This window comes from Zonotrichia leucophrys, chromosome 2 (assembly GCF_028769735.1).
Source record: "Zonotrichia leucophrys gambelii isolate GWCS_2022_RI chromosome 2, RI_Zleu_2.0, whole genome shotgun sequence".
NCBI lineage: Eukaryota > Metazoa > Chordata > Aves > Passeriformes > Passerellidae > Zonotrichia > Zonotrichia leucophrys.
This window is the reverse complement of record NC_088171.1, coordinates 68,808,384-68,831,854: the sequence shown is the minus strand read 5'-3', so window position 1 is coordinate 68,831,854 and position 23,471 is coordinate 68,808,384. Positions and strand designations below refer to the sequence as shown.

Here is a 23,471-nt window from a genome sequence, read left to right as displayed (position 1 = left end):
GGAAAGAAAACATTTCCCATTAGTAATACTGTATGTACTCAGTTGCAAATGTCCAACTATTATTATTTCAGAAGAGGGATAAAGTATTTATGTTTGGTATGCATCTACAATCTTTTCTGTGCCAAATGTACAACAGGAAGATGAGACTGTGGATGCTTACCAGTTTCTTACTGTGACAATTTTCTTCTCTTAATTTTTTTCTTGAATTCTTTCATTGAGATTCTACTTACAAATTGCCAGTAACTTCTCTCCACATAAGCCTCTAAATAACATTTTCCTGTAAATCAAGAAATCTACAATTTACCTGAAGGAAAACTTTTATCCTGTTGTAGTAGTATATTCTTCACAATTGTGTTTCAGAGAACAGTGTTTCTGTCTTGTAGAAAGTTGTGATACTAGGGTTTTTTATCCCCACAGGTTTTTTTAAACCACAGTCAAATAATAAATGTGGAGTCCTAGAGTAAAGCCATTTTAAAAACCAATTTCTATTTGACTAAATAAGATTCAGGTATACTTAGCCACTGAATTTTTAAGTCAAGTTTATTTGATATCATATTTCAATAGTTTATATTTTTATTTCAACATTGGAAAAGCTTATGATAATATACTCATTTTGTTATAAAAAGTAACCATGGAGAGATTCAGTGAATTTTGTTTACTCCATCGAATGCTACAGCATCAGTACATTTTCCTGAATCATTTACTGTTCTATATAGAGACTGTATTGAAAATGAAAGATGAAAAGAAGAAACCACTTGTAAGGTTCACTGTCAGCTTTGACACATTTCAACTGATCCTGCCTTGAAATGTCAAGCTTTTGATTTGTAAGTAAGCAGAATGTATCAACAAGAGGTAACCAGAACAGAAATCAACACATTCACCCTTTGGACAGGACAAATCCCAGAATCCTCTCAGCATTGGAGTTACCACCTGTACCATACCCCATGCAAAGCACTTTGGAAAGACCACTCTTAGTGCTTTTAATTGCTGCAGAAGAACCATTTCTTCTTTTCTTACATATAACCCCTGGCTTTCAGCACGAAAGCCTGACAACACCAACAACTTCCTCCTTTGCTGGAATGCTTGGGGGAAGTTAAGGAACCTAATGTACCACAGGAAGTGGTTTGAGGGTAAAGATGGCCTGGAAACAGGTTAATGAGATTCCTGAACTCAGGTGATATTCCTTCAGGTATTCTCAAAGAAGTTGCTTGTCAGGGGAAGAAGAGCAGCAAAAACTACGGCCAAACACCTAATCGCCAGCGTGATGTCAGCCTGTGTGAAAGTCCAAGCTCTTCAGAAAGCTGTGATAAAACAGAATTATCTCAGTGATGACTACCACCAGCAGCAGTGAGCGAGCACTGCACAAACACAACCTGTCAATCTCGAGCTGTAGTGCTCACAAATCCAAAATACCCAAACAGTGGGTCAGAGCACGAGCCATCCCTAGCAAGATCTCCTGGCTCTGCCCAGCACCAGAGCAGTTCTCCTGAGCAATTTCACTGACAGCTTGGCTGTATTCCCAAGTGAGAGATTCTACACTAAAGTGCCTCTCCTTTTACACAAGCAAGATGATGCCTTCCACCTTTTTCCTACTACTGGAGTAAGTTAGAGACAGTTGCACCATGTTTTCAGCAGTATTTCTATTTCAGTTGTGCAGCTGTGGATGTATCTGTTCTTTAAAAATAAAACCTTCACAGAGACAATAAAAAAATCTAAACTCCTACAAACAGAAATGTCCCAATTTACTTTACCATCTTAATAGAACCTATACGCATTTAGATCCTTCAGATACAATTGCTCCAGCATGCAACTTCCTACACCAGAGCTGCACACTTTTGTGTGTGCAGATAATTCCAGTCCAGTGTAGTGAAAGCTACAAACTGCTCTGAACTTCTAGTTGTCATATATTCTACCTATTTTGCATTATGACAGAAAGACATACATCAGAATAAAGAACTTAAACATAACACAAATACTGGATTGTGTCAAGGATTTATTCTATATTAAAATGTGAGATTTGCCACACATTTACTATGGGTCAAAATCCTACACTGAGACAGCGTAATTATCCTTTGATACTAATCAAAACTTGAGTTCTTTCATTTTCAGGAATACCAAATCAAGAACCCAAACCTTTGGGTTCTGTCACTTCCCTCATGCAAGACCAGCCAAGAATACAGCTGTACGCAGGTTACAAGAGAATTCAGTCTGTGACTTGTGAGTTAGTCTCAGCACTTGTGACCTAACATCAAACAGCGAGACTCCCAAACTTACCAATCTGTAACATCAACTTCTCTGAATTTAAGGTTTCCATTCAATAAATATTGAGGATCCAGTTATTCTGGCAGCACTCTGCAGACCCACAAGGTAAGATACTGAAAAAAATCACCTATAGGAGGATACACCTACTGTTAGCAAACTGGTGTATTACCTTCTAAATTTTACCTGCAAAGTTAACTGTTGGCAGGCAGTAAGAAATCCTAACAGGTGAATAGCCCACACATTTTAGTGATGTTTCATATGAAATTATGATGTCTTGTAGCAATGCCCATCATTCTCCCAGAGTGTAGAAGGGGACCCACTATAGAGGCCAGATTAAACAATTAAGTTGGCTAAACTTAATTTCATACTGATTTTTAGACTAATAAACCATACTAGTTTAAAAACCTCACAGCTTGTGATGCCAGTATTAATGGGTTTTCTCTGTTTGGGGTAGTGGTACTTGGGTGGTGTTGTTATCCTATTTCTAGAGTCCCATACCTTCTGGGTGGTTTTCTCACACACAGCTCTTCACAGCAGTGTTTCTCCTGCTTCTTCATCAGAGCTCCTCCAAGGCTCTCCCTGAGCAGCCAGCCCATCCCCTTTTATCCCAGTTATATTCATTGGCCACAGCTGTTGCCCAATTAAGGACATCACAGCTGCAGCCCATCAAGAACAACTGGGACCTACCGGGGCAAGGCCTACATACAGATATTCAAGTATAACACTGATATTTTACTAGGACTCAAAGGCCACCTCTACTATAGGGTGGTGGTGCTATTACATGAATACAAGCCACAAAAACCCCAAAACTTCCTTACAAGTATGCTTAATAGGAAAGCATATATCCTTTTCCTTCACACCTAACAAAAAATTTAATTGGTTGATCTAGCAAACAAAAAAAAAATCCATTTTCATACTAAGATTTATACAAAAGATGAAACATTTTCCCATACGTTACTTTAGAGCAGCACAGAACCCTTGCCATCTCTACTATCATCAGAAACACAGAATTTTCAGGAAATTTTCTTGCAGTCTTTGACAGCAAAGCTACAAAAAATGTGAACCTGTCTGATTCTGTGCCATCAGAAGCAGTCATCTGCCTCTTCCAAGTCACTAATATGGCAAATATCTCAAGCAAATTTACATCCCATCTTCTACGCAGCCCTAAGCTCTTGATAAGACAAAAGCCTTAAAGTAAAAGATCATTGTGAACAGCCCAGTCACATACTCACACACATATGTCCAAGTATCAACACATGTAAAGATGCAGTCTTTTCTAACTGAGTATCAAGAAACAATTTCTATTTATTCATTAACTATATGAGAATACTGTATAGGTTTATAGATTACACTTTTCAGGATATTTCATCACTGCAGTTATGCCATCCTCAGTCTTGCTTACACTCAGATCTGTGTGTTATTTCTGCTCTTTACACCTCACTTTTGAACACAGCCCACTGAATCAGCCACTGGGTTCTGTGTGGGTGCAAAGTGTACACTTGGGGACTGGGTGAGGTTTGTCTTGATTTTTCTTTCTTTTTTTTTCTTTCTTTTTTTTTCTTTAGTATTCTTAAATTTTATTGTGTTTTTTATACAATTTCAGAAGTAGAGGGTGTTACATCCTATTGTGCTTGCAAATCTTAAGACCAACACAGACGTGAAATAATCTATGTAAGAAAAAAAAAAGGCAACACAACAAAACCCCAGCCTTAACTGTATTTACCCAATTCAGGCAGTGTCTTTCACAAGTGGCAATTCCAAACATCCCAACTATTTAGGTCAGGAACATTATGCAGATAAGAACTAAATATTTTTTAAGTACAGATTTCACATACAACAAAAGAGTACTTCTAGACAGTGTAATTGTTTACTTTAATGAACACTAGTTAAGTTACTCACTTCCTGATCTCAAAGACTGTCCTTATAAGGTTTTGACTTATTAAAGAAAAATTCTATTCATTTCCAATGGAACCATTTTCACAGCAGAAGTGGGGCATGCAAGTGTTTATAGTATCATGATGGCTAACATGCACCTAACAGGGCAAAGCAGGCTGGTGGAAGGAGGCACATTGATAATTTGCAAGCAGCCAAGTAGTTGGTCCCTGTAAGAAGGACCGATTTATTACAAGTAAATGAAAAAAAAAAGATTCTAAAGTAATACTGCAGAAAGAGACAAAATACCATGACAGATATTACAGAATGGCTTACTTTTAAAAGGAATTTTAGTTGCACAGGACTTAAAGAGTATAGCTCCCTGTCATTAAGTTGTATCCAATCACTAAGGAAATCGTTGTAACAAGTTCAGTAAGTCATCATTCCATTATATGAATTTCATTCAGTTTTTTGTTACAACACTTGGATAATGTTTACAATTCTGCATTTTTGCCCACCTGCCACAAAAGCTAGGAAAAAGTGTTTTAGCCTGTTATTCCATTACCAGATATTGAAAAGCTCTGGGTGAAGAAGGTTACTTTAAACTCAAGGTGTTTTATCACTTTTGATAAATGTGTTTCCAGATTTCAAAAAGACTCTCCAAACACAGCACTAGTTTTGTAATCAGAGCTATCATTATTATGACAGCTAAAGAACCAGAATAGATTAAGCTTTTTATTCTTTGTTACATAAGTAACAAACCCAAGCTAATCAAACCTTCTCTCCACCAACCACTGCACACCTTAAGAAGTGAACTCGTGGACATTTGCTTATCTTAGTTTAAATCTTTCAGCTTTGGGGGAAAAAAAACGAAAAAAAAAAAGACTATTTAGTGTAAAGGGTTTAAACAGACATGAATTTAACATTTAAACATCCGATAAGGCTGCTAAGTACGTATTTGGAACATGTATTTCGGCTTTGCTAGGACCAGCTAGTGCTCCCACTTATCACAAGACACGCCCTGCCAACACTGCAAGAGGAGATGTGTTTAGCACTACCAAGAATGCGATCATTTCCTCAATCCGCGGGGGCGGGGTGGGGCGGTGGAACCAAAACACAACAAGCGAAGTTGCAGACAAATCAGTGAAAAAACTGTGTAGTGAGCCCAAAGCACCAAATTAAGACATAAAATTAGTGAATGAACACGTTTTTGGTTTTTTAATGTAAGTTACTACCACTTGCCCCAGTACCCCTTCACACACATGCACTGATACTGTCACCTACTGGATATTTTTGTATTTATCCCATTAGTGTTCCATTCATGTTCCAGCAAGGTCTATGTGGTAGTTAGATACAGAGAGAGCTGTAAAGAAGAGCCAGAAGGCAATTCCCTTGAGCAAAAAAGGCTGCACAGAGCCAAGGTCCCAACAGGAATATATGTAAATGCTTGGCTTGAGTAGGAGTGCATACCTTAAAGCGTGGGATTTTGGCATTTTTTACAAGCCAGCAGATTTACAGAATTTGTCTGGCAGAGGGATTATTTACACTTACCAACTCTACGAGCTCAGCCAACATTTGTAGGGCCTCTCACTTGCATGTGTTTGCAAGTGCCACCATAGTGGCACAAGAGCAGCACTCACATTTGGAAAGCTTCCCGCCTACCAGGAAATGAAAAGCAATAGGAAGGATGCTTTATCTTCCAGGCAAACGCCAAGTGTGTGGGAAATTCAGGAGAGTATCAGGGGATCAGCATTTACAGCACATCCTCCAAGCCACAGCTCATCTTTCACATGATCCTGTTGCTAATGAAGCATGATCTTAGGCACTGCTCTGGGCACTTAAAGGTTGCAGTCTGTTTTGCCAGCAGCAAACCTACTGCATCTAAATTTGGCTTCAACCACAAGTCTAACCAAGATAGACTGGCCAGAACCATTTCCAAATTGAGTTTTGATATTTTCTTCTGAATCAAAGTTCAGAGGGACAGCTTCAAGTGTATTCTATGCCACCAGCTAAAACCAAACAAATTCCAGAAAGTGGAAATGTAGCAGAACAGGAAATTTTCAAAAAGCAATAGGAAATTACATTAAGGTACAATAATTTTAACTTAATGAAGAAAACACAAAGAATTTTCTGTAAAGCCATCAAGCAGAACATTTAGGTCACAAATACAAAGGAAAAGAATGACTTTCAAAACAAAAACATTGAGAGGCATGTTCTTAAAGGACAGGCCACCCCTTTCATTTACATTCCCACTGACAAAATCTAATTTACAATGTTTAATTTCACACTTGTATGAAAATTCTGAAATATTAGTCTTACAGTGGAGAACCTGAAACGAACCTAATCAGGAAGAAAGCACAGACTGCAAAAATGAGACAGAATCACAGAATGGTCAGAGTTGAATAGAGGACAAGCCCCACATAAGCAAAACAATTCTCATTTTTATGTCCAAAAATAAAACAAACAATGAAAACATTTGAGTTAAAAAAAATAATGAAAAGTGAACATATTTTAAGAATCAAGTAACAATTCTCCTCAAGCATTTCACTCCAGCATAATTACAAGCATCTCTTCTGTACCAGTTCTGCCACTGTTATCTTTCAAGAATTAATGCATTGCATGACCACTGCATAGCCAACATTCTTTAGGTTTACCTCCAACTGTCGATGGGGAAATGAACAGGAAGAGGCTGACATCATGTTCATGAGCAGCTGTCAAGGTAGCAAATTTTATTTTCCTAGGTAATAAGTAGCTTCCTAAAACTAGTTACATGTGCTTGCTGTGGGTCACATAGCAGCATAACGAAGAATAGAAGGCAGTTCAAGATTTGCAATTGTTCTTTTCAACAGTGACTGTCTTCATTTTTTTTTTTTTTTTGCAAGAGTTTAATTTATTTTGCAGGGATTTGGGCACTTGTTTACTTATGCACCTAAACACCATTAACAGTGCCTGGCCACACTGCCCAGACACCTCCCAGCAGAAGCTGTTTTGCCCATCACTTTCCTTCTCCTGTAACTTTTGAAGGCCTGTCAGTTGGCTTCCACATAAGCTAAGAATATTTAATAGAGCAAATGTCTGTCTCTGAAGACATGGCACACTTGCTACCACAGAGACTGAGAGCCATCTGTCCCAGTAGCAAGAGATGTCTATCAGCCCCCTTCACACCCAGGTTTCCTGCCAGGCATCTGCCTACTCTCCTGTGGCACCCTGAGTGATGCCGCGGCTCCAGGATGCAGCACCACCCACAGCACTCCAGTGTTGGAGCGCCACGCTCCTGCCAAGTGACTGCCAGTGTTTCCTTTCTTCAACTCAGGGAAAGGTAATTCTGCCACTAAGGACAAAGGTGGATATTCCCCATCCACTACGCTGCCAGGTCCTATAGGACAAGTTCTCCACAAGCTGTTTTATTTAAGTATTATCACAAGCATCAAATTGGCTCCCACTGTCCTGTCCACCCATTCACTGCACACCCCAAGTAGGTTTTGGGAGAGCTTTAACCCAACATAGCCTCTTTCCATCCTATACATTCACTTAACCTTATTTTCTAATCCTGTAAAATGCTCAATTCAGAAGAAAGAAGGAAAGCTTCACTTTTTAAATACCAACAAGATGGAATGGAGCCAACAGTTCTATAGGGGGACAGAATATAAGTAAATAAAGATAGTGTAAAAAGTAATCTTATCCCTAAGGAGTTGCAGCTGGGCCAATGATCAAAGATTAGGAAGAGGCCTGACTTTAACACGCCACAGCTGTAACCAATGAGAGGAGTGCTATAAAAGAGTGGGTGGCTGGTTGAGAAGGGAACTGGGCTCAGTTGGCTGCTTTGTGAAGAAAAGAAGTGTTAGTGCTTGGAGGAGCTGTCCACAAGAAACCATCAAGAGTGTATAAAACTTCTGCGATAGGAGACAACAGTATGGAACCCCTGCAATAAGATGACAACACAGTTTCAAGCAGATAGTGCTACAAGGTACTTTCTTCTGTGTAAGTCAGAATTTCTAATGTAGCTGCCTTTTTTTTTTTTTTACCCTCAGAATTATGGCTTTACTATAACCATGGCAATGCAAAGTTTATTTGAACAAATCACTTAGTTGAGTCAGAAAGACTGTCAGAGCATCAGTCACAAGAGACTGGGCCTTTGACAGAGGTTCAATGAAGTTCAAAACAAAAGGCTGAAGTAGGAAGCTTTCCAGAAAATGAAAGGGAATGTAGTCAAGGTGGAAATCCAACTCTATGATATTGAAAATCTTCAAATATGCCTATATGTGCAAGTTGATTTTAGAAGTCTTGAGAAGACATTCCTATTTCTAATCTGGCTGTAGAGTAGCAGAAGAGGAAAAAAAAGGTGTGGTTAAAGTCCACATCCCTCTGAACTAGCAAAGACACCCTTTTCAGTTATCAAGGCAGGAACATAAGCAGTCCTTGTCTTTGCAGTGTTTATATCTTTACATAGGTGTCTTCTGAACACAAATTCTAAAACAGGATCAAACACATCCTTAAAGATCAATATCCCAAATTGCCATTAAAAAACCATCAGTTAAAAATTCACCTGTTTTGTTAAATCAGGGTCACAGTGTTTGGTTTTTGCATATTCAACATAAGAGAGAAAACTACCAGTAGGGGAAAAATACCCTTTTTCTCTAGAAATCCTTTTCATGCCACAAAATAATCACTCCTACACAGCACTCAATACTCAACAGTAGAGTACTATTTTTCCTCCCTGAGCAATTTACACAAGTGGTAACATGAAGAGGACATCCATGCAATTCACCTATGTTTGCACCTGCTGGGTCAGAGAGACCTTGTGCCCTACTCCCAGTGAAGGGCCTTGATGCCAGCATGCATTCCCATGGGTTTCTGGAAAGCTAACTACAAGAATGCTTCCTGTCAGAAAGGAAATGAACCCTGTCACAGCTGGAAAATCATCACCTATTCTTCCTGTGTAAGTGGTCTGGAGGGATTACATTTCTCAGTTGCTGTGTTAATTTAGGCTTTTAATGTGTTTTATCATCAGTATCTAAAGCTATTAGGAAAGATTCATACCACTGTGGGAAAGATAAGAGCACAAAGATTCTTATCAGACCTGTATACAATGAAATACTTCAGTTTATTATGTTTCAATTATTTATTTATATTCCCAAAATGCCATGGTTTGCTGTGTTGAATTAAATTCCTAGCAGCCAATACTGCATAATGCAACATGATCATATTGGATTATTCTATTTTGATGTTTGAATGGTCTGCCAAAGTTTTCTAGAATTTTTTTTATTGCTGCTATATGACCTGTTACTCTTGCAGGCCTGCAAATGGAATTTATTTAAAAAGGGGGGAAAAAAACTCCATATGAAAATTATGTATGTGCTAATATACAAAGAGAAAATTCCTTGGAAGGGAAATGGTAAAAACATCTGAAAAAGCCAATGCAGATTACAGATCTGTTGTCCCAAATTCATTGATTTTTCTGGATTATCCCCCTGACCATCCTCAGTATACCTCAGGAACAACAGAGGAAGCACTGGCTGCTCACAAATTCAAGCACAAGTCTTTATGCTTTAAAATCACATCTTTAACACACAATAATTTCAAAGAAAGAATGCAAGCATGGAAGTTTAAAATCCTTGTCCTGTGAAAATCAACTATAGCAGGTTTAAAAAGTGCTTACACACCTATCCAGACTATGGACCTTTCCAGCAAAAGGAAACAATGTCCTTTCAAAACACACTGTAAATAATTAATAACTGAGTAAATACTATTCCCAAAAATATGCAACACATTCATATATTAGATGTAATAAACAAGATTACTCATCCTTTAAACACTCTATAAGGAAATCAGAGCTATTTTAATGACATATTTGCAAAGGCAATTCAAGTCCAGACACTCAGAAAATCAAGTGTTTTAGAATACTATGGAATTAATTTATACTATGCTCAAGACTTCTACTGGTAAAAGTCTTCCTGCTAATTACTTCACAAAGCAAGAATGACTCATAGAGTTATTTTATGCAACAGTATTCAAAACAAGAAAGAGGAAAAAGGGAATTTCATCATCAGTTATTTGTGTGGATCTTTCCTGCACTAGAAAAATAAAGCTTACATTGCTCAAAGAATAAAAGCCCTGGACTTGCATGAGGGAACTTAAATACTCAGGGGAGTTGTTGAAGTGTTTGATGCATAGAAGGTGCTAAATCAGTGACTTCAGTAGAACCATAAAGCCTATATATAAAAATCTGTGATTTAAAGAGTGGGATTTAAGATGAAAGGCAACTCTGAAAGGCAAGTTGTGCCATTCTGAATAAATCTTTGTCATTATCTCCTCCCCTCCTCTTAAACATTTGTAATCTTTGAAAAGGAAAATCACCAGAAAAGAAAAAGTCAAGTCACTTGATAAAGTTTTAGGCTCCATAAAGGTCTCACATGCATTACAACATGATTTTAATGAAAATCATCAAGGCAAGTCTATCAGTGAATCAGTCCTGTTAGGAATTAGTTTAATTCTTCCCAGTTAGCTACTGAACGCTGATTACAGCAGCTGATAGTCACAGAAGCCACTGTGTTTTTTCTTTCTTTATATAAAGTACTGGATAAAATTTAGCAGCTGAAAAGTCTTGACTGCTCTCTCTCTGTGGCTCTTTGTTAACTGCTTGATCTGTAACCTAAACAGAATTACAGCCTCACAATTTCAAGAAATTCACAATGGTATGTAATAATCAGCATTTTCCCTACAGTTTTAAAAGACTCCACTGTACTCCCAGTCAGTAATATTGTACACCTCCATAAAGTTTTAGATGATAAACCTGCACTTTGTGGCTGAAATAATGCAATAAAATTTGGTTATATTCTTTAGCATCATTAGCACTGCTGTGAATTGAGGGTTTTAACTCCCATGCTCTGTCAGCAGAATGCACAAGCACAGAATGTACATGAGCACATTCATTACACACGAATGAAAAGCATCCCTAGATTCAGTGCATTCTTAGTCTTTTCTCTCTCATCAGAAAATAAAACTTTGAGAACATTATTTTGACTTGTAATATATAACTTGATAGAAAAGAAGCTCATGGTGTTGGGTTGCTTGGTTATTTTATCCTCTAAAATATATACACACCTACTGCCATGTCATAAAATCTTAACTCTCAATACTGAACTGCCCTTTCCATAAACTTGAGATAGATTTTGCTGAATATATTCTACTGCTTAACACTGAACAGAATGAAGACTTCCGATTCATGGATTCCAGCTATCGTTGCAGCAAACAGGTTGGAATTATAATTTTAAACCCTCCCGTAGGTATGGAGTCCCTGCTGGGATTCACAGGCAGAGGGGGACACTGGAAAGCGTTTGAAAAGTAAGAAACAGCCCCTGATGTTGTTCATCTGCTGCCCCCTCCTGGAGGAAAACAAACAAAGCGCCAGAGGACGGCCAGGAACACAGCTGGATTTTCAAGTCCAGCACTTTGCTGGTAACCTCCTGACAGCAGATCTTTCTCAGTTTAAAGGAATTCCTTGAAGTTTTGCAGTATCCATAGACTCTAAAATATACTTCCCATGTGCATCAGTTAATCTGGGCATAAGGAGAGGGACGAAGAGAAAATGAGGCTGCTTGCTCTGGCACTCTGGAGCCGTGTGCAGGGCCCAGCCTGTGCTCTCAGTCACAGTGAGCACAGCAGGGTTATCCTCACACCCTTCTGCCACCAGCTATTCCATGTGTGCTGCAGGACACACCACTGAGCTGCCTGTGATTCCCAACAGATCCCATTCTGCTCTGGGGACAAGGCCTTGAGTGGAAAGAATTACAGGACAGCTGCAGGCTGGGACTACAGCCAATGCCACTTTTATGAGTTTGCACCTCAGGGGGACTGTAGGAAATGAAAGGTGTTGACATGAAGTTTGTTTTGCTGTACAAAAGTCAAGCAAAGCTCAAGTAAGAAGTAGGTATGAAAAGTTCAAGTAAATTCTTAATCTCCCTCTTCCAGGGAGAGCTCCAGAGATCCAGTCCATAAAAGCTCATTTTTCCTTCAAAACAGAGCTGTAAAAATCAGACACATTTCATATGTAACCTCAGATAAAATTTGGGTTGTTATACTCCAGTGTAACTCCACAAGCAACTGTTGTAAGGATGTGAAGTGCTTAACATTATACTTCTGCCACTTAAAACAGAGATAATTCTGTTAACTGACTACTTGATTTTAGAGAAGCCCCTAAGGCAGATGCCTGTGTGCAAGGTATGTCATCAGCACACTGGTCTGCTCCCTGCTTGCTAACAAAAATGCTCAGCCCACTTCAGGCAATTAGATCTTTGACTAGCTGAACCCAAATTTCAGTTTTGCTTTCTTTTTATTTCAGAGAGCTGCTAAAACATGCATTTATTTCTTTCCACATGAGCAATAACAACTTCAAATGAGAAAAGCCAGATTTAGTATAGACCAATTATTTAAGTCCTAGAAAACAGTGGGATAAAGAAGCCTTTGGGGAAAAAGCTTTGATGATTTGAATTAATTTATGATACACAACTGTGAAAGTAAGAAAGTGACTTCTTTTGTTAAACTATCATAAAAATGTTTTCTGACAATGTAACAGACATGTATGTCCATAAACAACAACAAAAAGAGAAAACACCCCAAGCCAAATGTACATACTTAGAAGAAACTTGGAGAAAGAGATGTACTCAAGCTTCTCTACCTAAATATTAGAAAAGCTATCAGAATATTTTGTAATGTCAACTCGTGGACAGGTGGCTGCTAGAGATTATTATCTTCTTTATCAAAGAAAAAGAGATCTTTTCTGAATAACAGGAAAATATCAAATGCCTTCTCAAAATCTCTTAGGAAGAAAGGATGCACTTGAGGTAAGGCAAAGTTTTGATGTTAACTCTTACAAGTGCAGATAAGTAGAATTTTACATTAACTGATAAAATTGGTGCTTTAGTTAGTTGTCCTCTTAAAAATGCAGCCATGATGCAAAGGAAGCTGATTTTTCACCTAGTAAACTTGCAGAATTCCAAGAAGTCTCACAGCATTTGTCTTGGCTCCTGAAAGAGTCTATTTCAGGGGTTGTACTTTGTTATTGCCTGCAACAAACTGCAGCAGAAAACCTTAGCTGCACCTTTTGATCAGCAAATGCTTAATTTACTCCAAAGACTGGTAATATCACAAATCAAGTAGGAGGCAGCTCTTTTTATTTAGGCTATCAAAGAGCAACTTTCTTACAAAAATATGTAAGTAAATCAGCAGATAAATATACATGCCAAATATTCTGCAATTAAGAAACAAAATAGCAAGTTTTGCTATAATATTGATCATACCTACTGTACATGCTACACTTATATTAGCTTGAATCCTTCTTTCAAGTTGCTTTTTTCTTGAAACACACAGGATTATCTTCAGGCTTTTTTATTCTCTTTCATTTGTGGGTTTGTTGTTTCTTCACAATAGATTTGTTTGTGATGTCCTTTCAATTGATGTCTGGTTTTGAATACTTCATCCCAAAATGAAGACAAAACAGTGGTAGCAGCTCTGAAATTTTCCATATGCTCCTTCAACTCTTCTCTGGATTGCCATTTAAGAAATAAGCTAAGTAAACTAATTGAAAAAGAAACCCAAAATACATGATAACAATATTTTATAATTCCATCAGTCATGGGAAGACTTAAAAAATGAGATATGAAAATGTCAGGTGATGAAAGACAAAGCTGTAGAGAACATAAACCTTGCTCCTCATTCTGTGCTATGTTTGTGACACAGACATAAAATAGAGCTTCTCAAGAAAAGTAATTTGTTTGAGTTGGTTTTTGTTTGTTCGTTGTTGTGCTGTTTGGGGTTTTTTTAACCTGTAGGGCAAAATTAGATGCAAGTTAAAGATAAGTAATTTTGAGGAATGAACTGCTCGATTTTATTTTTGTGTATACTGCAAATACAATGAATTGGCAAGTGATTTACAGAAATGTTTAACTGCCATTCACACACATCTTGGAAATACAGATTATCATTACTGGATGCACAGTTGCATTATAAAATTGCTAAAGTGCTGCTCAGCACAACAAAAGATAAAACAAAATTAGGTAAGCACAAATTATAGTCATAAAAATGACAGCATTTGAAAAGTTACTATTGTGTTTCATGTACTTGCCATGACAATAAATATGCCTTTCTTTTTAAAAGTGACAATGCAGGAAGGAGAAACATGATTTTCAGGTTTCTCATTTGACCTGAATCACTTTGTTCTACCAGATTACCATGTTTTTATCATATAAAAAATTTATCCTACAATGCACATTTCTAACATTCCTATCTTTTCTAAGTTTCCTCATGTTAACTTCCAGTGATTATAATACATGCAGATAAAGAACAACAACCTTTTAACATAATACGGCTACCATGCTACAAGGAGTTTATTTTCATTATGTTATGAATATCCAAAAATTGTTAAAATAACATAAAATGCTAATTACATCGTTAAGACTAATACAAAGATCAGTGAAATGTCAAACTAAGATATAGTCTTAAGAAATAGAGTGCTGCATAGACTTTTAAATATATAGACCATACTTTGTAAAATTACGAGGGAAAAAGCTCATTGCATGATTGAGAAGATACCCAGTGTTTGTTTCAGAGTAAATTAAATACTTTCAACCATGCAAGTATCATTTGGCACATAATAACTTAATTTGATTCATTTTTTGGTGCTGACATAGTTTGTATATTACTGCTTTTGTACAAGCAACAAAGTACCAAAATACCAAAATTGTCCTTTCACCACCCTCCCAAAAGCTTACAAACAAGATATAAAAGCTGATGTTAGCTGTTATATAAATAAATCAATCTCAAAACAGAAGTACCAACTCTGAAGATAATTTGTAAAAAGCAGAACTTGATCATGTGAGATTTCAGCAGACAGCTGTTTACAGAAAGAAAAATTTAAAGACTTTTTCCTCACCCAGTGTCACCAAGCCTTATTTATTAATTTGCCTACACCTTTTAATGTGATGACACAGCAAGCATCAGATTACAAATACTGCTGGATTCTGGAGTTTCTAGTGACTAAGAGAAAAGGGAAGATAAATTGCCACTTTTGTGACCACGTACAGATTAAAAAATATTTAAGAATATTATTGCTTTTTTCATGTACTGTATTCAAGCATAAACAAACACTTACCTGACTCTCCAATTCAGTGTGCACCAGCATGGTTTAGTCAAGATACCACCAACACATGTAAGGATGTTGTGAGGGAGCTGAAGCCAGGAACTCTGAAGGGTCTGCATGTCACAGGACATAGGGAAGAAATATGTGAACTTTTATGTAGCCACTGTATGGCACATTCATGGGGTATAGCAATGTAGAACCTAGGAACTCAGAACATACAGCAGTACATACTGCTAAAGCAAACAACATTTCTGGTCATTTATTTTAGCACATTAAGGAAAATTCCCAATGTATTTCCTACAACATAATATAAAAGCTGTATTAAAAAACTCTAAGCCTCAACTCATTAATGTTGCTAAGACAAGAAATAAAAATTAAATACTGCCAAAATTAAATTGCAAAAATCAGTTGCCTTGGTAACCTTAATCTCATTGTTTTTTGTATATCTACTCTGCTCTCTCAAGAATAAAGCAAGGCTAATGAAGCACTACCCGTTCTACACACTGAATTTCAAAAGGATCACTGGGAGCAGAAATTTGCATACAGGCAAATCAGGCAATTGAAGATTTTGCAAGTGTACCCACCCACACAGATGAGTGCTTGGCCTTTTGACCTGTATTGAGAGCTCTCTTAATTTCTTCTTTTTTTTTGAGATTTTGTTTTCTTTTCAACACTCGACAAGTTTTTTGTTTCATTTTTGGAATCAAAATACCTAAAAAGTTAAAACATTAACGCCAGGTTTCACATTGGGGAATTTTTATATATATACACATACACACACACATCAAAACCCTCTGATGCTTCAACTAAGTGTCATTTGAGTAATGGCAGCAATATTAAATGGAAGTGACTGCGCACCCTGTTAATTTAATGCTGGTTCACATGTTTGAGACTAAATCCTTCTGTTCACTTCAGACCAAACTGTGGCCCAAGTTATTCTCATTTTCTGAGACTCCCCATTATTTTACAATTTGCCCACTTTGCCATGACCCATTTTCACTTTTCCTAACACGCCAAATTCTACTTAAGCTCATCTCCTCATCTTGTCTTTATCTCTGGCAACACCTCACAGGTTTTCCAGCCCCACTGGTGCTCAGTAGCCAACAACTTTTCTATGCTGTCAACAAAACAATTAAAAACCTTTGCTAGCAAGGTGCCAAAGGAAACTGGAAAGTTTTCCTAGTTCCTGTCCCTGCCTCCCTAAAACAGTCTGTCACAATTAGCTTCCTGCAGTAAGGTATTGTCATTGTTCACTGCATTTTTCAGAGACATTGAAAAGGCCAAATCTCAACAGATTTTTCCATCAGGAATGTGGCCTTTCAACTGTTCTAACAGAAGACACCTCCTGAAGAATGCTTATATATTTCCTTCAAGCCAGGGACTGTTAGGGCTATCCAACCTAGCAACTATCAAATGCCAAAATGAGCTCACCAGAAACTCAAATCAACCTAAGAAGTACTCAAAACCCCCATCATGTTCTGCCATCCAGATTTCCTGCACTGAAGGTTGCCTTTTCTCCTCTACCTATGTAAGAGCTGCTCAGCTGCAAGCTCAATGCAGCTGCCACATCCCAGCCCACCTACTGCCTTGGAAAGATGGGGATCCTTGCTGACTGCCCTCAAGTAAACCCTAAGAAGTCCCTAATCCTTCCTCCCTGCCCTTCAAATCACTGTTCTAATCTATCTCAATGAGTTTTAAAGCCTTCTCCCATCAATTAAAGCAAATATATTTGTATGTACACTTGTATTACACAAATATTTAGCACTGAAAGAGAAAAAAACAACTGCAAGAGAAATAAACAACTGCAGAAAACCTGACATCTTGCATTCAGTACACTTAGAAACAGTACCTGTGCTTGCACAGATGCTTGCAGACCTTGATCCATTCCTTAGCTGTATTGAAAGCCATGGTTTGTTGCAGTAGCTTAAAACCAGAGCAAATATGTTAATCTAAAATAGAAGAAAGACTTTTATCCACATTAAAGTTATTAACATAAATGTTCAAACTGAGCTCCTATGCAGTTTTAAAGTATTTTGTGGTTATTTAGGCAATATGAGGCCAAATTTGGCTGAGATGCACAGCATTAAAGAAGAAAGAGCAATTATTGATTGTGACAACATAATTTGATCATGGAGACTGTGGGAGCAAATCCAAGGTTAGCTCAGCTCTAAGAATGCCTAGTGCACTCAAAGTGTCAAAACAGAGCAAAAACCAAAGCAAACCAAAACATAATAACAAGGAGCTCTCAAAGATTTCAAACCACAATTAAAAATGAGTTAGCAAAATATGCACTTGCAGTGGAGTTATTTTGTTGTTAATTATGGAGCATATGAAAAATATTGAAGGAACAGCTATCTCTGAATACCCAAGCTTCAAGGATTATTTTTAGTGGCAGACACAAAACACTTAATGTGTCCCTTTTCTTCTAAGCATATCTGCTGACAGGCTAAATTTGGTCTGGAGAAAGTAGTGGTAGGAGGCTGCAGGTTTTGCCCAGAGGATTTCTGTTTAAAGGGAAACGCAATTGAGATCACTAACCCTTTCTTGTAAAGGTTTCAATATAAAATAGCTCAGCTTCACAGCAACTTCTGGACATTTTTTTTAAGATTTAAGATTCAATTTGTAGATTGCTTTCCACTAGCCAGCTAGGCTTTCAAGTAGGTTAAAAGCTACAACAAACATATTGTACCAAAAAACATTAGCAATTACAGTGAGAACTTGATACTAAGTTAAACACTAGCTTAGTGCTAAAATCTGTGTTTAAAACTATTTCAAAAATCACCCCCATACCAACAGGAAGCCTCTCACTGTATCAGCTCCACAATCACAAGGAATCAGCAGAAAACAATTTCATATAATTTTACACTAAAGTTTCCTTTAATGGAATGAAACATCTGAAAAACATCAGCAAGCTGAAATTTCTTAGTTTCTTTATTGTTTCTTCTGCACCTCAAAAACATATAGAAATTAGCATGGTGTTAAAAAAATATTTAGAAAGGTTTTCTTTGCTCACATTTATCACAAAAATGCAAGCAATATTCAGAAAAAAATATAAAATGTTTGCAATTCCACAATACTATCAACAGCTAAAAAATTGTTAAATATTTAACTTCTTAGATTTTTTACTAGGAAGCTAAAATAAAGCAAACTTCTGCATGTTATCATAGCAATGAATAGTAATATAACCTTCAAAATGCATTGCCCTCACACATAATGGAAATAGTCAAAAGAGCATCTTAGGAATCCCAGTCCCAGGTTTTCTCACTACAGTTGTAAGAAAGGTGGATTTTTGATCCCCACACCTCTCACCCAAAAGGAATGAGAATATTCAACAGACAATTTGTAATTTGTTAATAAAAAGCAGTTCTCCTTTCACTTAAAAAACCAACAATTTGTATAAGCACTCATACATTTTTTCACTGCTGTAGTCATCTCTGTTTTGAAATAGTGTGCATTTCAATTGGCTTTCCATGTGCTTTCCTTCCTACTCCCTTAGAGAAAAAGTTACATTGGACTGCAGCCTTGTTCTTGGCTTACAGTCACAATCAAGGGGATGCTGTAATTCACTGTGAAGCAAATAAAAACCTGATTTGTTTTTAGTTCTAAAAATTGCCAATTTCTCAATTACTTTTCCTCCAGAAATTCTGCTATAACCTTTTAAAAAATTCTATCTCCTGCCCTGTCAAGCAGTAAAAACCTCAGAACGAGCCCATGTATCCCAAAGACAACAAAGGCATCAAAACCAGACAGTGTAACACATAATGCAATCTAAACCTTTCCATCAAAACCCTTCATAATCTAATCTAAACCCTCCATCATGACACAGATGCCTGGCTGTAACCACAGGATGCCCTGTCATTCCACATTCTTCCACATTCCTAACTTGACTGTTTCCTTACCTGACCACTGCCACAAACTCCAGCACACACCCATGAGCCATCACCTTATTTCACAATCACCTGTTCTTTCACTTGGCCATACTGAGCAATCAGAACCAAAGCAGTATTTCAACCCGTGAAACAAGAATTTGGGTTATGTCACAGCAGCAGCCAGGGCAACCTTGCTAAAATCAATTAATCACTGCAACCACCCACAACACCGAATGGTTAAACAGAAAAATGCCCAGACTACCTTTGTGCACTGCCATTCAAGATTTTTACCTACAGACATGAAGGTGAGCAGTAAATGCACAGTTTTATGGAGGGCAAAGCACTCGAAATTACTAACAGAAGCATTATTTAAGCAATGAGGAAAAAAGTGTAATTGGTACCAAAGTGCCATTAGTAATTAATGCAAAGGGGAACAGAACTAGAGTACTGGAACAATGTTCTTTTGTGATTTAGGAGACAGATTATGCTACTCAAGGTCCTTCATATATCAATGGAGATAATATTTAGCTATAAGAAATGTCACCAAACTCAGAGATAAAAGGCATTCACCTAGATAGAAGTACCTTCACAGAAATGTTTAGAGTCATTAAAAAGCTACTAATACTGAAATTGCTGGACTATAATTATCAACTACTAATAGAAACAGTCATAATCCAAAATATTAAATGAGAAAGGATTTTGCAGAATGAACGTCATCAAAATGTGAACAACACATTTTTAGAATTTTTACAGTTCTTATGTTTTCTTTGCTCAAACCAGCATGAAGATGTTTTACAGTAGCTTCTGATAATAGCATTTACAGTTCATACTGAAAGGCTCCAATACATTTTGACCAAACAAAATCATTTGCAGCAATAAGTTCAAGCTGAGGACGCAATTGGATGAGAGCAAAAAATAAAACCTGACTTACTGGTAAAATCACTGTGTGGGCACATAACCATGTCCTGATAATGCCAAGCAAGCTACTTGAAAATTGCTTATCTGCTCAGTTTCAGAAGATGTGCACTGAGATGAGGTTTCCTCTGAGGGATGTTTCTGTGCACTTTCCAGGCACTTTATAAAGTGATATAAAAGCATTCTTACAGATGAAGCACTGGAAGGTTTCTTTTATCCACATGTGTGATTTTCAATGATTTTCCATTAAGATCTACTCAGTCATGTGACAATAAACACATTTAAAGCCATGATCCACATCATGACCCTTTAAATGGATTTTCTCAGCATCTTGTGGCTCTAATGCTGTTTTCTCTCAGAACTCAGCTTTAAGGCACAAGCCTCTTCCATAGGGTGAGTTGAGCATTTAGATCCAGCTTCCAATTGGATTTTCAACTGATTTTCCTATGATGTTTACACCTTGATTGAGCCTTAGGGGTTTTTTATTTCCACAGCAAATGTCTGGGTTCTAACACAGGAAACATGACAGATGCTAAGAGGCATAGACTGGGTTTGTCTGTCCTTTCCCTTGGAATATGGAAGAGAAGTCAGCACTGCAGGGCTCCTCAAGCTGGAAATAAGCTGCTACTTCTCCAAACAAGGTGTTCATTTCACAGGAGTGAGATGCATGTGGATTATGCTTGGGTTCATGTCATAACACCAAAGACTCTTATTTTAAGGCATCTGACACACAAGCAACAAGAGAGCTATTTTTTGCAAGATTTTCTTTGTTTTTATTCTTTTCATCTCCAAAGCTAATTTTTACCTTGGTCCATTTTAGGGCAGCCTGAAATTCGACATGCCATATCAGTTTCACAGTCCTGATCTTACTTTTTGCAATGTCACTTTCACAGATTTGAGCCAGGGGTTTCCTGATCTTATGTTTGATCCTACTTGTGAAATGGCAGAGCTTGCACCTATGTATCTCCACTAGAAATATTTCCACCAGACCAGGCAATCTGGGCTTCAAAATCCTCAAGCAGAGCAGCATACAGCTGGGATGTTGTGATGTCCTCATGGTGATGTGTGGGTTCATTGACAGAACACATGGATATTCGCAGTTAAATCTGTTAATTTTCCAGAGTTGCAGTTGGTTAGAACATGGAGCTGGTAACACCAAGGTGGTGGGTGCAATCCCTGTACTGGACATTTACTTAAGAGCTGGACTCGAGGATCCTTGTGGATCCCTTCCAACTCAGAATATGTGAGTCTGTGAGAAGACAACAAACAAGAGTTAAAATCTTGTTTGTTGATCACGATCAGTAAGATCACAATTTCGAGTATCTTATCTACAGTCTGGGGAGCAACGCCATCCAGATTCAGATTCCAGCCCTGGGGATGCCTGCAGATTTTACGACTATCTCAAAGAAGTGAGCGTCCTGCACGAGAAAAATGATGCCATAAATGACTGCTCAAATCACCTGTTGAAATTAAAAACGAAATACAGGTTAGCAACGGTACGAGATTTCTGTGCTAAGTTTATAACAGCTCCTGTTAGCAGACAGGTAGTAATGATTTTAAATCTAATACTTATTTTAAAAGGCGAGAACGCTGGTGAGAAACCCGCCCCCTCCAGCCCAGGAGCCGCCACCGTAGCGCACCCAGCCCCAGCCCCGAATCCCAGCGAGCCCTTCCCTCAGCCCGGCACAGCCAGGCCGAGCCGGGAAAGGCAAATTAAGCGGAGAGACGTCTTTCTACGGGACCACAGCATTACAGAACGGCTTGGGTTGGAAGGGACCTTAAAAACCGCCCAGTTCCAAACCCCTGCCATGCGCAGGGATACCCTTCCACGGGACCAGGCTGCTCCGAAAGCTCCCAAGGATGGGGCATCCACAGCTTCTCTGGGAAACGTGTTCCTCTGTCTCAGGGCGCTCACGGCGAAAAGGCCCCTCCCAATACCTCATCCAACCCCGCCGATTCCCAGCCGGACCCCTTCCCGCCGCCGCCCTCACAGGCGGGGTGAGGGGCGGAGCCTCCGCCGCGCTCCCGGCCCCGCGCGCGGGGTTCACTTCCGGCCCCGCGTCTCCCCCCGCCCCCTCCCAGCGGCGGCGGCGGCGGCAGCGAAGGAGTTCGGAAGTTCAAAATGGCCGCCGCGGCCGAGCCCGAGCAGCGACCGCCCGAGTAAGGACTGGCTGGAGGGGGGAAGGCTGCTCGCTCTGGAGCTTTGGGCAGGAGGAGAAGGGAGGTGGAGGGAGAAGCGCGGGCGAGGGGATTGGGGAGGCGGGACATACACACGGGACGGGGACGACCAGAAGCGGCCCGGGTGGAAGTGGTGAGGGAGGAGGAGGAAGGGGCTATGGAGAGGAGGACGGGGGAAGGCGGCCGCGCCGGGGGAGAGGGGTTGCTGTAGGCGCCGCTGGCCCGCGGCGAGGCGGCCCGGCGGGGCCTGGGGCGCTGGATCGGCCCGTGGATTCGGGAGGGCCGCGCGGGGGGAGGGGGAAGGGAAGCGGCGGCGGGCGCGTGTCCCCGGGAGTCCCGCGTGCGCCTTCCCGCCCTGGGGGTGCTCCCGCCGCGGGGAACCGGGATTGCCGCCGGCCAGCCGGGATTGCCGCCGGTGCGGGGGACGTGGGACGGAGGGATGCGCATCTTCCGCGTGGCTGCGAGGCCGCTGCTGCCCGCCCGGGCGCGCAGGGCTCGGGCATCCCTGAGGCCGATCCGGGCCGGCGCTCCCGGGATCCCCCACGCCGCTCAAAGCGCGCACACCCCCTCCCTACACCCTCTCCGAGCCGGGCCGGGGCTCCGGGCCAGCGGGGCTGCCCTGGGGCCGCCGAGCCGCTGCCCGCCCTGCGGCGAACCCTCCTCCCTCCCGCCTTCCCCCGGGCCCCGGCCGCTCTCGCGGTGTGGAAAGTGCCCGTGCTGGGGGAAGCAGAAAGTGATTTGTTGCCGCCAGCCCCTCCTTCCAGCCCTCGAAATGAGTGGCAAGTGGCGGCTCCCGTTGGGAAGCGGAGATGGAGCTGCCGCCTCCCTGCCGGAACGGGGCTCCCGGGCGTGCGATTTGCAGGCGCCCCGGTTTGTGCCGCGGGGTTTGGGCTTGTCCACACTCTCCTGAGTGAACGCAATCTTCTGGAAATTCTGCTGGGAGTTAACGATCTAATGCTTCCTCTATTGCTCCTCTTTACTACATTAATATTTTAGCCATATAAACTGCTTTCTGTGTCATTTTCTCCTTAAAAATTGTGATTTGAGGCTTGATTTTATTGTTTATCCTGGGAGTAGAAAACGGGTGAGGAAAAGCAGTGGGAGTATATGTGAGCCGTGTAAAACACATGCTCGTGGAGAATAGCGTTTAGTATTGTAGGAAGTTAAGTGATAAGGTAGAAGCTGATGATAGGACTCCTGTATGAAGGAAGAGATGGGTGAAATCGCTGCACATCCTT

The 23,471-nt window shown here is 39.8% G+C and overlaps 2 protein-coding genes across 11 annotated transcripts in view; one reads left to right on the top strand and one right to left on the bottom strand.

The window, feature by feature from the left end:
• Positions 1-516: 516 nt before the first annotated feature.
• Positions 517-22,856, bottom strand: LOC135444131 (nascent polypeptide-associated complex subunit alpha, muscle-specific form-like). 6 transcript variants are annotated; one of them, XM_064705357.1, is made up of 7 exons: positions 21,994-22,856; positions 20,072-21,515; positions 17,121-17,194; positions 15,856-15,983; positions 15,284-15,384; positions 2,275-2,389; positions 545-1,301 (listed from the first exon to the last, which is right to left on the bottom strand). In XM_064705357.1, exons 1-2 carry the CDS (start codon positions 22,678-22,680, stop codon positions 21,507-21,509), a joined length of 696 nt encoding a protein of 231 aa, XP_064561427.1. In that variant the 5' UTR covers positions 22,681-22,856; the 3' UTR covers positions 545-1,301; positions 2,275-2,389; positions 15,284-15,384; positions 15,856-15,983; positions 17,121-17,194; positions 20,072-21,506. The 6 variants fall into 6 exon arrangements, 5 of the variants coding, with proteins under 5 accessions (XP_064561427.1, XP_064561425.1, XP_064561423.1 ...); XM_064705355.1 differs by lacking the exons at positions 545-1,301; positions 2,275-2,389 and adding an exon at positions 13,568-13,677 and having other exon boundaries at positions 20,072-22,856; XM_064705353.1 differs by lacking the exons at positions 545-1,301; positions 2,275-2,389 and adding an exon at positions 13,831-13,958 and having other exon boundaries at positions 20,072-22,856.
• Positions 22,065-23,471, top strand: part of PRP4K (pre-mRNA processing factor kinase PRP4K) — a 25,054-nt gene continuing 23,647 nt past the window's right edge. For all 5 annotated transcript variants that reach the window (XR_010439171.1, XR_010439170.1, XR_010439168.1 and 2 more), the window contains exon 1: positions 22,065-22,215. Coding sequence is in view for 1 of the 5 variants with exons in the window: in XM_064705352.1 (XP_064561422.1) it covers positions 22,178-22,215 (38 nt within the window). In the remaining 4 variants the exon portion in view is untranslated. The remainder of the gene's footprint in view (positions 22,216-23,471) is intronic.

What these genes read in the sequence shown, in the direction of transcription:
- LOC135444131 (XM_064705355.1), bottom strand. Translation starts at nt 22,680, where the DNA reads ATGCGCATCCCTCCGTCCCACGTCCCCCGCACCGGCGGCAATCCCGGC.